This window comes from Crinia signifera, chromosome 9 (assembly GCF_055691185.1).
Source record: "Crinia signifera chromosome 9, ASM5569118v1, whole genome shotgun sequence".
Taxonomy (NCBI): domain Eukaryota; kingdom Metazoa; phylum Chordata; class Amphibia; order Anura; family Myobatrachidae; genus Crinia; species Crinia signifera.
In genome coordinates, this window is record NC_139225.1 from 94,834,940 (window position 1) to 94,850,400 (window position 15,461).

Here is a 15,461-nt window from a genome sequence, read left to right on the forward strand (position 1 = left end):
TGACCCTTCCAAAACTCTGCAACAGACACAGGATCATCGAGCCCGGTACCAGCGTCACAAACACACATTCCGTTAAAATGCCTTGGCATGCCTGCTTGTTTTTCAGACACTCCCAGAAAATGGCAGGTGTCTACCTCCAAAACGCAGACTTCCTGTCAGTCAAAATGGAAGGAAATCCTTTCACAATTTGTGTCGCTATTTTGGCTCGCGCTACAATCCATATGCATTCGCTGTCATTCCAAAATCAATCAGCTATTAACTTTGAATAAACCCCCTTAATTAGTACATCAGATATTTTGATTTAACAATCTGTGCAGAATCTTGGATATCACTAAAACCTGCACGGTTAGGGATATTTCACACACTGCGGTTCCTACTGGAAGGCAAACCGCTGGATGGGCAAGAGCCAGCAATAGCTTACAGGTCCTTTCATATGGGCAAACCACTGGATCTATTCACTGAAAAGGAAGGCTACCGGGCCATGGCGTCCTAGCAAGTCAGCGTGTGCTAAGGGAAATGGTGGCCTTTCACACACCCCGGTTTTCAGTGTGCAGGTTCAGCTCTCCCGCCCTCAATTTGACTTCATATATAAACCCCACCCACATAATTAATGTGAAAACCATGGCAGAAACAGATGTAGATATATTTTATATTGTATTTTTTCTTTAAATTTTCTAAAATTGTTTATAAGCACACCAGGCTACAAACTGGTGCATGGGAAAGGCACTGCTGCCAGGAAAAAAAAAAGCCCTTTTATGCCAGGTAATGCAGCCAGTAGGAACAGAAGGTTGGTAGAAAAGAAGAATGACAGATATAGAAATGTGGTGGAGCACATTTGTGGTAAAAGTGGTTGTAGTTTTAAATAATGCTATGATGCTCCGTGTAAAGCTGGGTACAGACCTATACAACCATCAGCCAGTATTGGGTGAACAGCAGGTGACTGCACAGGTGTGTATGCAGAACCTGATCTAGGAGCATTAACCGCTTATACACTCCTGCAACAACCAGGATCGGGAGGTTGCCATTTACTGCCGACCTCTCCAACAAGAAAATAAAAACAAATTTCTAAAAACAAGTTAGTATATAGCTACAAAAAGTAGTAATGTTTATAGTTTTTTTAATTATTTTTTTCATTTATTTACAAGATTATATGATGTACAGTCTTACATGGGTTACTTGTGCAAAGTGAAAACGTGTCAGTATTTGCTGAATATACCAGACCAAAAAAAAAAAACCTGAAAGAAGTAGAAATGGAAAATACAGTGAGGGCAGAACTGTGCATCAGAAGGCGGTTTCATGGAATACGAGGGTTAAAAAAAAACAAAGTAAGTTAATGAATTCAAAAGGAGGGGTATGGGGAACTTTCTATATCCTCCTGTTTCTTTGAACCCTTGCGTAGCTTTATCATTATGAGAAATTAGGGTGACAATGTTACAGTGAAAGGAGTCACCCATTCAATAATACATTTGAAAGAAAAAATGAAAAAAAGTGCTTAGTCTACTACACAAACTCAAGGTGGAACTTGAACAGGGCTGTCTATCTTGTAACCAGTGCTTCGAGAGAAGTCAAATGGAGCTTTAAAGAGAAAAATAAAACTTGGAACAGCTTTGGATCGCAATAAGTTAAGTGTTTTTACCTAACCTGCAAAAACCATGAAGGCGAAAGGCTTCCTTTAAAATATAAAGCAAGATAAAAACCAAAAAGTTAAAGATTACCAAGGCAGAATCAACAGTGCTGATAGCATGATGTCCTTGTATGGTGGCATAAATACAATATAGGTCAATATAGTCTCTTACGTATTAAAGAGAATCTTAAGATGACGTCCCCACTCAACTACAATAGTGAGAAACAGAACCAAAAGAAAAAGATAGAAGAAAACAATCTTTAGCAAGTAACCTATGTATGGTACATTTGATTTCAACACGAATGCTCTCAGGTGTCCGATGGGGAAAAGCATCAGCTGGGGGCTAAGGAAGTCAGTGACAACACAACAGCCATTTTGCAGTCAATGTAAATGTAAAGATTCTAGCAAGAGGAAGATCACTCAAACACTATATATATTATATATATAATTTCCTCCTGGTAAGAGTGTTCATATACAAGGGCCAGTGTCAACAGTCACGCCAGCTCTGTTCCACTATTGCGGAAACCCGCTTCTCATATTCCCGCTTGTTCTCCTGGTACAGCTGAGCTGCCTGACTGTTTGCCGGACTGTTCGGGTTTGGTTCATCCAGCAGGGACTGGGGGTAAATAATAAACAAAAATGAGCGTTTCATTTCATGCAACATTATTTCTTAGGAAGGGTAAACCCCACCTAACCAGCTTGTTCCTACCTGTATGGAAGTTAAAATTGAAGAGACATCATAAGTTGGACTCCAACGATTCTGAAGAATGTCCAAACATATACTTCCATCAGCATATACTAAAGGAATAAGAGAAAAAATATATATATATATATATATATATATATATATATATATATATATATATATATATATATATATATATATATATATATATATATATATATATATATATATATATATATATATATATATAGTATAGAAATATGCAAAAGCAAAAACTTTTCCTTAGATCTATCTTTCTCTGTACTACATGGTCTATAATATTACATCATTATTTTCCCACCATAGTGTATACTAATGAGTGGGTGAATTTTAATTCCTATCATAATACAAATACTACAGAAGTAGAGGGGTTTTCCCAAGACTAAATTTACTATTTTTGTGTGTTTTTGCATCTAATAGATAACATAAAAACAAGCACACAAGAATTAAATAAACAGTTTTCAATAGGATGTACAAAAACCATGAGCATTTTTGGACACTTTTATAGAATACTTTTTAAGAGCTACAGAGGACATTTTTGTTAAACAGAGTCCATTTGATTAATTTCCCTTATTCTTTACAGGCCTTGGCAACTTACAATTTGTTGTGTTCACATTTAAGAGAGTTCGGGCATCACAAGTTTACTGCGTTGCTTTAACAATGGTAATATTGAACCTTGCTGCATGTATATTTTTTTTTTTTTTTTCGGGCCACCTTTTTTTTTTAAACCATGATTAGGAGCATGAAAACTGGCCATAAAACATTTTTCCATTCAAGTCAACCAAATAAATACAATGTCAGTCACTGGGCTAGTCAGTCTTTTTTTGTGTGGGAAAAGCTTGTATATGCAATAAAACGGGATAACTCTTCAATTCCCTCTACCTTCAGCAGTTTCCTCAGGTCGAAATGGGCGATTCATGGCTCACACAGGAGAACATTTTTTTGAAAATCTATCAGGCACTAAATAGATTCCACAGATTTATAAAACCGGGAAAAAAAGTATTATTGCAAATATTTAATTCTTAGAAATCAAAGAAGCGTGTATGGAAATATATAAAACTTTGCAATAAGGAACAGCTTTTTAGGTTGCTTTTGAGGAACAAAACAATTCTACCTTTGTGGAGAGACCCTTTGCTTAAATTCACACGTGTCTCAGGGTAAACTACAGACTATAGCAGTGGTTTCCAACCCTGGTCCTCAAGTACCCCCAACAGTGCATGTTTTGCAGGTCTCCACACAGATACGCAAGTGCTATAATTAGCTCCACCTGTGGATCTTTTCAAATGTGCCTGAATAATGAGTGCACCTGCCGGGTGACCTGGAAAACGTGCACTGTTGAGGGTACTTGAGGACCAGGGTTGGGAACCACTGGACTATAGCCTTGACACTCCAGCTGCATCAGATTTAGCATGGCCAAATAGCAAAACTGAAGTAGAGCATGCTGGAATGTGTAGTTCAACAGCAGCTGAAGTGTCAAGGTTAGCCATCAAGGGTCTATAGCAGGCATGTCTAAACTGTGGCCCCCAGCATGCCTTTCCATAGTTTTATTTATTTACAGTTTCTTATATAGCGCAGCATATTCCGTTGCGCTTTACAATAGCAGACAGTGATATCATTCCCTAATACATGTCTTCAACCTGTGGCCCTCCAGATGTTGTAGAACTACATGTCCCAGCATGCATATATAGGCAAGTATTCAATGCCGGTGCGAGCGGCCGGCGAGGGGGTTAAACTGCGAGGATCACAGAAAACCAGTGATCCTCGCAGTTTAACCCCCGCGCCGGCCGCTCGCACTATGCAACGTTCCGGGGGAATCCTCGCAGTCACAGAACGGCGAGGATTCCCCTAAACTGCGAGAGACGAGGCTAGTGCAGCAAACTCGCTGTAATTAGCCTCGATTCTCGCAGTTTTTGGAGGCACATTCGCAAATTCCCCCTCGCTCAAAAAACGGAGCGAGGGGGAATTTGCGAATGAGGGGGGTCAGTTGAATACTGACAGGGTGAGCGGTGACTGCGAGCAAAAAGTCCTGCTCGCAGTCACCGCTCGCCCACGGCATTGAATATATGCCATAGTTTTAGCACGCTCTCATAGGAAAACATGTGGCCATGCATGTTGGAACATGTAGTTTCACAACATCTGGAGGGCCACAGGTTGAAGACCCATGCCCTAATAGCAAAACTGTGGCAAGGCATGAAGGTACTTGTAGTTTCACAACAGCTGGAGGGCCATAATTTGGACATGCCTGGTCTATAGTAACCTGCTAAATTTAGTAGGAGAACAATTCAGGATGTGTATGTAAATACAATTTCCAACATAAAGTGATATGCAAATATAGAAAGTCCAGAGTATATGAAATATCTGGTGTTCCCCAACTCATGAAAATTTTAAAATGCAGATTTTTCAGCTCTTATTTTACCATTTTCTAACTGAATGGTGTCACTAGAAGCATGGTTTTATTAGTCTATGGGACAGAGTCAATCCAAAGCAATGCCTGCATGTGCATAGAAAAGTAGTGCCGACATCACAGAATGTAACAGATTGTACTTCTTCCCTATCAATATTACTTGGGCAGAATTTGTAGCCTACAGGTTGAGTATCCCTTATCCAAAATCAATAACCCCCCATGCACATAAAGTGTTGGAAAACAATGCAGTCATTATTTAGCGCACACACTCTCTGCAAGGAGACTTGTATATAATCACTGTGGAGGGACTTTCCTAACTCCCTGTATAATCACTGCACACCACAGACCGTGAATTAGTTCCTTCTGCCTTTCTCTGCAAAAATGGTAAAGAAAGCAACAAAGAACCACATTTAAAAACGCAAAAACTTACCATTTGGGTGAAACATTTTAGACACAAATCGAACTGTTGGTGGTTTATTTGGATATTCTTCTGTGAATTCTATTGTGAGTTTAAATGTTCCTACAAATAATAAAAATAATTAAAGTCAGACCAAAAACTGATGCTATATTATTCTTCCAAGTGCAATTTGTTTCAAAACAAATCTACAAAAATGGGAGTGGGAGTATTTGGTCCATGAGGTAAAAGGGATAAACATAACAGTGGTTCCCAAACTCTTTGCCACAGGGGACTTCACATGTTGTTTTCTGTAACCAAATAAAATCTAAATTTCCTCCATTAAGCCTGGAGGTGCCACAAAAAAAAATGCTGACTATGGCACAGTCATTGTAGAAAGTTCAGAAACCATGGTCATATAATTAGAATTTTTATCATTTTAATTTGAAATCAGTTGGCTACACAGTCAGTGAAACCGTAGGGCACAGGTCTTCAACCTGTGGCCCTCCAGATGTTGTGGAACTACATTTCCCAGCATGCCCTGACAGTTTTGGCATGCTCTTGTAAGAAAAAATGTGGCAATGCATGCTGGAACATGTAGTTTCACAACATCTGGAGGGCCATAGGTTGAAGACCCATGCCGTAGGGGAATCCTGAATGCATATTTTGCATTGCAGTTGTCTATCCAGCTAGGAATAAATAATACACATAGCTGTTATCGCTTATGGACAAATTCAATTTACCATGCTAAGGTAACATGGGAGAAAAGGGGTGGCAACCTTGGGATTTATCCCTTGAGGCTATTCGATTACATCCCATTTTTTACCCAAGCATTACCGTGTAAAAAAAAAAAATGCACAGATTTGTACTTTAACAGGGTCACAGTATCATTAGCCCCATAGTTATGGGGGTGGGTAATATATAGTGCATGTGACTAAAACACTGCTTACCCACTGTACTGTTACATAATCGTTAATTTGTAAGGACCCACCCACGCAAACGCTTTAAAATGTGAATGCAACTGGAGAAATATTGCCATGTCCCTCTGAGCTGTCATCTGCCATCCCATGACACATGAGATTTGGGAGTGTGTGACCAATGGTCATTCTTATATGCCATCTAGTAACAGTTTTAAAAGGAAAGAATGATTTGGCATAAGACATCACAATGATGATCAAGGGCGGACTGAAAAGTGGTACTAAGCTTGCTATTTAATTATGACAAAATAAATGTTTTTGTTGTAATGAGGCTTTAAATGAACTAGATCACCAAGTAACACAAAGGGAAGGTCTCAATCTTGGTACACTGCATTCAGGAAAGATTTCTCTTTCTTTATACAGTAAATACTGCTAAGTTCTCCACAGAACTATTGTTATCATTATAACAGCAGTTTTACAAAGACGTTTATTAAAAGTACAGTGCATTAGGGTGGATATAAAGTTCACTTTTGTTTAGAGTTAAAAGTTTAATTCTGAAGGATATATTTTCAGCTGGTAGAAAGTATAGACTTCTGCTTTACTGCTCAATACAAACTGATGTATTACTTTATAATCACTATGCTGTTCTAACATTAAGGGACAACAGTTGTTTAAATTACACACAATGCAAACAAGATCTCTCCTATACTTACCATCTTCAAATGGTGTTCCTTCAGGCCTATGTGGGAAAAAGAAATAAACATTTATTAAAATGACCTTATATAGCTTAACAAATTCCTTTGTGCTTTACAATTGAAACCATTTAACAAACTGGGTAGTTACAGACAATGAAAACGTTAGGAAGCCCCTGCTCGCAAGCATCCAATCTAAAGGATATTAGAACTATGATTGAGGCCTGGTACTGGTTTAGTTTATATAGAGGCATCTAGTGAGGAGGATCGACTAAGCCTGCTCAACAAATGAGGAGTTTCTAAGCTTGAACAAGGTGCTATGGCGCAGTAGTTAACATTGCTTATTGTCATGGGTTCAATATCAATCAGGGCCAGATCTGTGTGGCGTTTGTATGCTCTCTCATACTATCAATGTATAGCTTACACCAACATTTTAAAAGATACAGGGTTTAATTGGCTTGTTAGCACTTCTGGTCGTGGGAGTTAAACAGCAATAATATTAAAAACACTTCTGGTTTAGCATTCAATACTATTGCCCTTGTAAATCTTGTGAGGAGAATAACTGACAAATAGTGGTTGTAAAGACCAACAAGCTTAGTAAATATACCTCCTGCTGTTAGTTGAACCCTGACATGTGGCCATGTGAAATTTCTAGAATGTTCGCTCCACTGGGACAGGAACTGTTGGGATTTATAAAAAGCAGAGCTTTACAGGGGATAGGGATATGTATTGCCATCATAATAATAATCTACTACAGTAGATACCAATAAAACTGAAGGGTCGTGAATTATTACAGTTTTTTTAGTTTATAAAATGTAAAAGCCAGCAGCATTCAGATGTTTAGTGGCAGAAGGTGGTATGTAATTGCTCTTTTCACTTATGCACATTGCCTCATGACCCAAAAAAATGTATTTCATTGTAGCAACACAATCGCTTTACCTAGCTTAAATTTAGGGGGTTAGTGCCTAATCGTTGGGTTTTCAAATCCTGCACTTTTGATCATATTTTTGTAATAAAAACCTTGCCTTTTTACATTTTGACATTTGCCTGGTAGGAAGTGCTGGGTTTTAGAATCAGACACAGAAGACAATATCGTTGACGATTTTCTCCTTGAACTGCCTGTGCTCCTGGACGAATTATATAGTGCATACACACTACTGGATTTACCAAGCCTCCCAGTGCAATTTAGGTTGTTTTGTTTTAACGATACCAAATTTATTTAATGAAAAGGAAAGACACACACACACCACATTGTTACACAACATACAAAACACCAAACACAAAAAGGTGCAAAAGGGTTTGGCTTTCAGTTAACCATTGTTTATATTAGCAGGGATAAGAAAGAAAAAAAAACAAGAAAGAAAAACAGTTACTGACAAAAAATAAAGTGGAACTAGTTGTGGGCTTTAACACAGTGGGAGTATACAATCCCGCCCAAATTTCCTTGGCAAGACAAAAAAGCGTCAATAATTTGCCAATTAATATTCAATTATGGGAATTTTGTTCTGTGTGAGTCAATTTGCGCTGGTGTTTTTTTTTTTTTTTGACGATGCTGGATTTTTCACCCAGTGACGGCAGCGGGCGGGCCCGCCCCTTTAGTGACAGTCAGGCCCCCCGGTGCCCTGCCCGCCAAGCTAGAGTGAACACTATGTGAAGTGTACAAACTGTAATGGTAGTTTGTGTTTTAGGTGATTGTCTAATAATGGTTATTGTAGAAGTACAGTTAATGGTGGGATTGTAAAATGATGTCAGACCATAGCGAGGGAAAAAAAAATAAAAAAAATACGCTGCAAAGACTAATATAACATACACAATACAAAAAAAAAAAAAAAGGGGTTTGCCAAAAGACTCATAGGGGTATATTCAATTGATGTCGAAACTGCCATCTTGCACGGCAGTTTTCGACATGAATAGGTGAGAAGGGATTCCGATCTATTCAATGCTAGCTGCTTTTTTTTTCCAGTAGCACGGAATGTTCTGACCTGCCGAAAACCAGGTGGATTGTTGGAATAGCTGCTAATCCACCTGCCACCGGGCCGGGTGAGAGCAGCTCACCTGGCCCAGCTCCCGCTGACCATCAGTCAGCGGCCAAATCAGACATCCGGATTTGGCTGCTGCATAGAATAATGGTTGACTGATCCATTCCGTCAAAACAATTTTTGAACTGATACGGCATACATTGAATATACCCCATAAAGAGGCCATATTACATAGGAGACACTGAAGGTTATCATTTCCAGCCAGGTAAACAAAAACAATAAAAAAGACAACAGAAAAAGCTGTCCCATGTACTTCAGCACTGAACATTACATGCAGTGTTCTACAGGAGTGATCACCAGCTTCAGGACACGGCTATTTCCCTTGCTGGAAAAACATATTGTATTCAGTCCCTCCCATATGAAAGTATTCATAACATATGTTCCACGGCTGCACTTCCTGATATATGCAGACATAGAACGTCAGCACAAGGGCTTTAATTATTTATCACATTTGTTTTTGGCCTGTGTTTCACATCTGCCAGCAGCTAAATAGTATACAGTAGGTCTGGTCAACAAGAGATCACTTTAAATGTCACTAGGAAGTCAGTACTGTTCTGTAGGTGAATACAGACAAGAACGCAAACATAAAAACAGAACAAGAAGGCATTTGCGTATATATTAACTCTTGCAAGTAGGTCAGTCACTGGCCTACAGTACCTTATTTAGAACGTATGCACCTATTAGCTTCTTACATGTGGAGCGGAGTTTGTGGAATTGGCACGAGTTTGACATATGGACACTAATGTCAGCAAGCTGTATGGATTACCGATCATGATTATTGCTGCAGTAGCAGAGCCCCCATGGGGGTGGTGGTGGTGGGGTTTTGGGGAGTATGGGCTGACTGCCGGCTCTCCAGTCTCAGGCCTGAACGTATCCTTATAGAAAACAATTTGGAATGTCTATTAAGAACTGCACCCAAACTAATGTTCAGACCAGTGGTTCCCAAACTGTGCGCCTAGGCTCCCTAGGGTGCCTCGGAGCACTTGCAGGGGTGCCTCGGTTTGGTTGTCCAGAACCAATTCAAATTATTTATGGTCAATGTAATAGGCAAAATCAGTGCTGGTGGCTTCCAGCTTTTAAATATTTGGATAAACAGAAGTGAATTCTGTCCCTCACCACATAACTGGACCTAAGGATGACATGTAAGCAACTTATTTAACTTAATATGGTTTTCGGAAATTCTCGGTAGCAAACTTTGCAGCTAGGGGTGCCTTGACAAATATTCTGATAACCTAGTGTGACCTGATGCAAAAAAAGTTTTGGAACCACTGGTTTAGACCCATGTCACACTGCACTTAGATCAGCACTGTATCTATAACCTAGGGAGGCAAGAGGTAAATATTGCACTAATAGAGCTTTGCTAAGGTTCACAACACCAGGATTTATGTAATTCAATTTTGGTTACAAAGGCAGGGTGCAGTGGAAGCAGAAGTAGCAGATGGCAACAGCTTCAGCTGTCAAGAGGATACAGATCATGAATTTTATACCAACCAAATCTCCAGCAGGAAGAGTATCCCCCAACTGTCAATGCAGCTATATACCGTGGGCTGTTTATACTATGGAGATTGTATGACTGTGATTGTTTATGATGCATCTGCTGGTGTGATGATGGTGGTGGTGGTAAGGGGGGGGTGTAGTGTGGGTTGTAATGCGGGGTTCCACCCGGCAGTGAGTAACCTTACCCAAAAATGACGGCATTCCAGACCATGATATTGTTCTCGGAGGGCGCACCGCTCACGCCTGCAGGGGGGTCCTCCTGGAGCCTGGGAGACAGCCAAGCACACAGCATTAGCCCCGGTTACACACCACCAACCGCCCCCCGGACCGGAAACCACAGGGAGGCGCCATCTTGTACTGTCACTTACCTTTTAAAGTCTCTCATAAGGCGCCGTCTGGCCGGAGTTGACATTTGTTGTTGTTGCTTTTACCGGAAATAAATAAGATGGAGGCGAGGGAGCACCGGGCCGGGGAGGGGGGAGGTCTGCGGCCGGGGCAGGTGCTCGTTCAGCACGGGGAAGGGGAGATCAGGTAAGTCACCCCTAGCAGACAGGGCCGGCGGCAGGACCTCAGCAGCCTCTCTTCCGGGAGCTCCCGACCCTGGCGGAGGGATATATGATTACACAGCGAGAGAAAGAAAAACAAGTCCTGTGCTTCTGACTGCACAACCGGACCTGTTCTCCCGAGGGGAAGGCGGCAGTATCACTAGTCTCTCTGTAAGCCCTTCCTCGCCGATAGCAACATTGAGCCCAGGCTGTGACTTGTTGGTATCCTGTTGTGAATACACACGAGAGCAGCTGACTGTGTATTTGGTAAAATGATAATATGATGAATGGCCTGCGCCTCACACCCCCCTACATCACGCGTGGTATGGCCCGCACCGCTGCGTCATCTAAGCAGCTGCTCCGCCGGGGTGACGTCACCTGCCACGCCCCTCGCCGGTGACTGACAGGCGGCGTAGAGCGGAAACTAGGCTGTTTCTATTTTGTTTTTGTAGGCAGCCGCAGCGGCGACGGCGTCCGTCACCCCGTGCTGTCTGTGTTGTGCTGTGTCCTGCCCTGCGCCTGGCGTCGGCCGTACATAGGCAACAGCTGCGCTGGGCTGTGATCTGCTGTTGCGTTTTCACACTGTATTAAGAAACGCAGAGATACTGTAGCTGCCAGGAGTCTGTGTAAAAATAACTAGTCCATCAGGGGCGTAACTAGAACTTTGTGGGCCCCATAGCAACGTTTTTTAAGGGGCCTGCCTTTCTCTATGAGGACACATTCATATCCTGCCTCTCTCATACAGAGTGTACATATAAATATACTAGGGCATACTTGCCTACTTTTATCTTCACCTTTCCGGGAGAAGCCCGGAGAGGCAACACATCAGGGGGGCGGGAGCAAGGCTGACATCACTTGGCCCCGCCCCCCATGACGAAAACCTCCGTGATTTGCGGACCGAGAGGGAGGGGGCGTGGCTTAAATGCCGCGAAATGACGCGAAATGACGCGATCGCGTCATTTAAGCCCCGCCCCCTCCCCGCGTACCCGCGATTTCATGTAATTTTACCCAGCGGGCAAGGCTGGAGCGGGGCAAATCCCAGAATGCGGGAGACTTGCCCACCTTTCCGGGGGGCCGGGAGAAGGACCCGATTTCCGGGAGGCTCCCGGCCATTCCGGGAGGGTAGGCAAGCCTGTACTAGGGTTACCCCTAGTCCCTTTAATTCCGGACACATGTTAATTACACAGGTTCTGCGGCAGTTTAAAATCAGGTGAAGTGGAGTCTTGAAGTCAGCCAGCCACAGAACCTGTGTAATTAATATGTGTCCGGAATTAAAGGGACTAGGTGGTAACCCTAAAATATACACTATTGCTACCATACATACAGTACATGCACTGCTGCTTGTGAGGGGGGTGTAGGTGCGTTGTGGTGCCTGCTGTAGTGCAGGTGTAACCAGTCCACTTACCTGGCGCTGCTCCCTCTCAAATTCAGGCCTTGACGAACCATGGTCCTTTAAAACTCCGGCACCCGGACACGAATACCTAGGAGGAAGGAGAGGTGATAAGCACGGTTCCTCCTTAGCACACAACAATGTGCCCTCCGTCCCGCAAAATCTCTACAGAGGCACTCTTCTGGCTTCGGGAAACGTCATCATCGGCACGCGGCCTTAAAGCCGGGTGTCACCTATTGACATTCGCACACCTAGGTGAGGACTTGACCTTGCACGGGGGTGCAAGGTCCACGTACACCCTTAAAAAAGAAGTAAGGGAGTTAGGAAGAGACGGACACACAGAGGGACAAGATGACACTCACCATCCTCAACCTTGTACTGCACTCCTTAGTTCTCCTCACAGGTCCCTGTAAGGAGACAAAAACACCAGGCACATGCAGAGCCTAACTCAACCTAAAGGTGGCACAACTACAACACAAAGCCCTATAACTGACTAAGTGTGTGTGGTGCGACAACTATACAAAACCAGACTAAACAACTACACTCTGCACGGACACCCAAACATGCACTATGGTACAAGATATAAACACCAACAGTCTCTTTAAACCTCTGCCTATTTTCAGGTGTCACAACTCTCTTCCTAACTAGAGCTGGCCAGCATACGCACACTCTAAAATGTTCCCGTCACCTACTCGGGGACCAGCGAGGGGACTGCTGCACAGCTCATCCACCTCTTAACCCCACACACCCACGGAAAACACACACTCTCTTGCCCTGCTCAGTATACCTGGAAAGGTCACCACCAGTCCGCTTTTCAATTAATGCACCAGGGGAACTCTTCTATACTGGGCCTAGTGCCCAGAATCACTTATAAGGGGGCTTAGGCCTGTGGGCCTGCCTAGTTGGGCCGGTTGGAGAGATCAGGACCTGGTGCCCAGATCACTCATACACTTCCCTATACCGCCAATGAAACTGGGCCTAGCGCCCCCTACTTGTGCACAGGCCTAAGGCCTGACCAATGGCCACAGGCCTAATGCCCGACTAAATTTTCTGCGGGCAAGGAGCCTGACCTATCAGGGCCTTGGGCCTAATACCTGGCTAATTAGGGTCATGGGCCTAGCGCCCAGCTATATAGACCATGGGCCTAATGCCTGGTGTACAGCCTCAGGCACCACAGGCCTGGAGTGCCCAACTATATACCAGGAGGGCCCAACAATTAAATGCCCATGGGCCGAGAGGGCCCCACTAATGTGCCCACAGGCCAAGGGGGCCAGGCTTTGCCCACGGGCCTAGTGCCCGAACACCCCGTGGTCTAGGGTAGGAGTAGGTGGCCTGGGGGTCACCTACCTGACGTTGGGAGAGGAGCTTGGGCCGCGGGGAGGAGCTTTGGCAGCTCTAATGCTTCCCACCCCCGCTGGCCTCTCCAGGTCTGGCCGCCATCTACTTTCTTCTGCCGCTGGCCCAGGTGCCGCTTCTTCTCCTGTAGAAGGCACTGGAGATCTTCTTTCTTGATCCCGGCGTCTTCTGGCCGTGATTGGCTCCCGAATGGCGCTAGTGTTCAAACACCGTGGGCAGCGTTTTCTATTGGCGGCCACAATGGCACCAAGTTTGAACAGCCGCTGCTTCCTCCGCCCTAGGAAACTCAGCGAAAATCATGGTGAAAGCAGTTCTCCATTCTAGCATTGAATACACTCTCTGCAAATTAGGGTCAAAACCCCATTGAAATACACCAGCAAATTACAGCAAGTATGAAACGGAGAACTGGCCGGCATTCACTGCTCACTTTCAGCGAACAGTGAACATTGAATACAGCGAATATCATTTTCGGAGATAAAAAATCACAGTTTCGCTGAAAAACAGCCCAGTTCACCAAAAAAAAGAGGTGAATCAAGAGCATTGAATACTGGCCATAGTCAGTTCCTGTTCTATGGCTCATTGACATCAGTCCATGCCCGATTAGTGCTTACAGTCTAAGGGGGTGATTCAGGTTGGCTGGCAAAGCACATTTGGGGGTGATTCTGTTATACTCGGTAAGCTACGAAGCTTGCATCTTTCCAAGTGACTGAGATGCCGCCCCACTGAATACTTGCCTCCCCCCCATGCCACAGAATCCCTTCATTCACATGCGTGGGGATGTGTAAGAAGACACACCCCCTCGCATGTCTCCGCTGCTGAAGAAATCATTTGATGTCAGTGGGAAATTACTTTAATTTGCGAGCGCCAGGACGAAGATAGGGTGGGCGGCAGGCAGCCTGTGATGTCAGCCACTCGCCTTAGACAGACATCGTCCCGCCCTCGTACCGATGTGATTGCCCTTGCGCATAATAGACCACGCGCAGTCCCCTTAACATCGGGAAGGGGTTTTTGGCCATTAGGAAACCAAATGTGCTTTGCGAGTCAATCTGAATCACCCCTAGAAATTCCCTACCACACACTCATTTTTGGCAGAAATTTCTTATGCTAGCAGTATGGTTTTAGGCCGGGGAGGAAACTAGTGAAAGCAATACAACCAGGATGCACCTATTAAGGCTCTACATAGACAGGGTCTTGTTTGGAATCAAACCCATGATGCCAGAGTTGTGAGGCAGCAATACTAACTCACCGTACCAGAGAAGTAATTCATTCCAGTCACCCGGAGACAAGTTGGAAATTGGTGGTCATCCTCTTAAAAATGAGTACAGCGGTAGGCCAGGGTAGTTGCCAAGTCAGCTTATAACAAGCGAATTTGGTCTTGTTTTTTTTTTTTTGTGAGTTGCTTATTTTTTGGGAGGGTTGCTTGTTGATTGTTTTTGGGCTTATAATGTTTTTTAGTAGCTTGTTTTGGGCTTGTTTTATTTTGGGTTGATGTTGTGTTTTTTGTACTTCAGTACAGAGATAAGGGACACACACAGGTGAGAACTACAGTAGTAGAACATACAGTAAGTATAGGCTGATGGAAATGCTAATGATCTCTCATTATCTCTGTTGTGGCTGTCTGCTGGTTGTGTGTATTCAGTAGGGCTAATCTGATATTAACAATGATGCATGTTGTAAGATTGTTTTATCTTTACTTAAGGTGCCATACAGGTTACCATTTAATGGTTGCGATGCACGCTACCGCGCACAGCACATACTTGTTGTACTAGATTGTATTGCATCGCGTTTAAAGCGCATGCAATGCGATCTAGTACAAAACATACGGTGCCTATCGCACGATGTATGGGAACTTTACAATAAATATTTCTCAGTGCATACA

General features: G+C 43.3%; 1 protein-coding gene across 1 annotated transcript; it reads right to left on the reverse strand.

Moving 5' to 3' along the window:
• Window positions 1–1,100: 1,100 nt before the first annotated feature.
• Window positions 1,101–11,200, reverse strand: UBE2A (ubiquitin conjugating enzyme E2 A). The gene is made up of 6 exons (XM_083159408.1): window positions 10,660–11,200; window positions 10,477–10,557; window positions 6,777–6,802; window positions 5,183–5,272; window positions 2,334–2,422; window positions 1,101–2,240 (listed from the first exon to the last, which is right to left on the reverse strand). Exons 1-6 carry the CDS (start codon window positions 10,701–10,703, stop codon window positions 2,112–2,114), a joined length of 459 nt encoding a protein of 152 aa, XP_083015534.1. The 5' UTR covers window positions 10,704–11,200; the 3' UTR covers window positions 1,101–2,111.
• Between the last annotated feature and the right edge of the window lie 4,261 nt (window positions 11,201–15,461).

Coding starts and splice junctions, on each gene's coding strand:
- UBE2A (XM_083159408.1), bottom strand. CDS start 10,703: ATGTCAACTCCGGCCAGACGGCGCCTTATGAGAGACTTTAAAAG. Junction 6,803..10,476: donor TGGAATGCCGTCATTTTTGG/GTAAGGTTACTC, acceptor TTTCCCACATAG/GCCTGAAGGAACACCATTTG. Junction 2,241..2,333: donor CAATTTTAACTTCCATACAG/GTAGGAACAAGC, acceptor ATTTACCCCCAG/TCCCTGCTGGATGAACCAAA.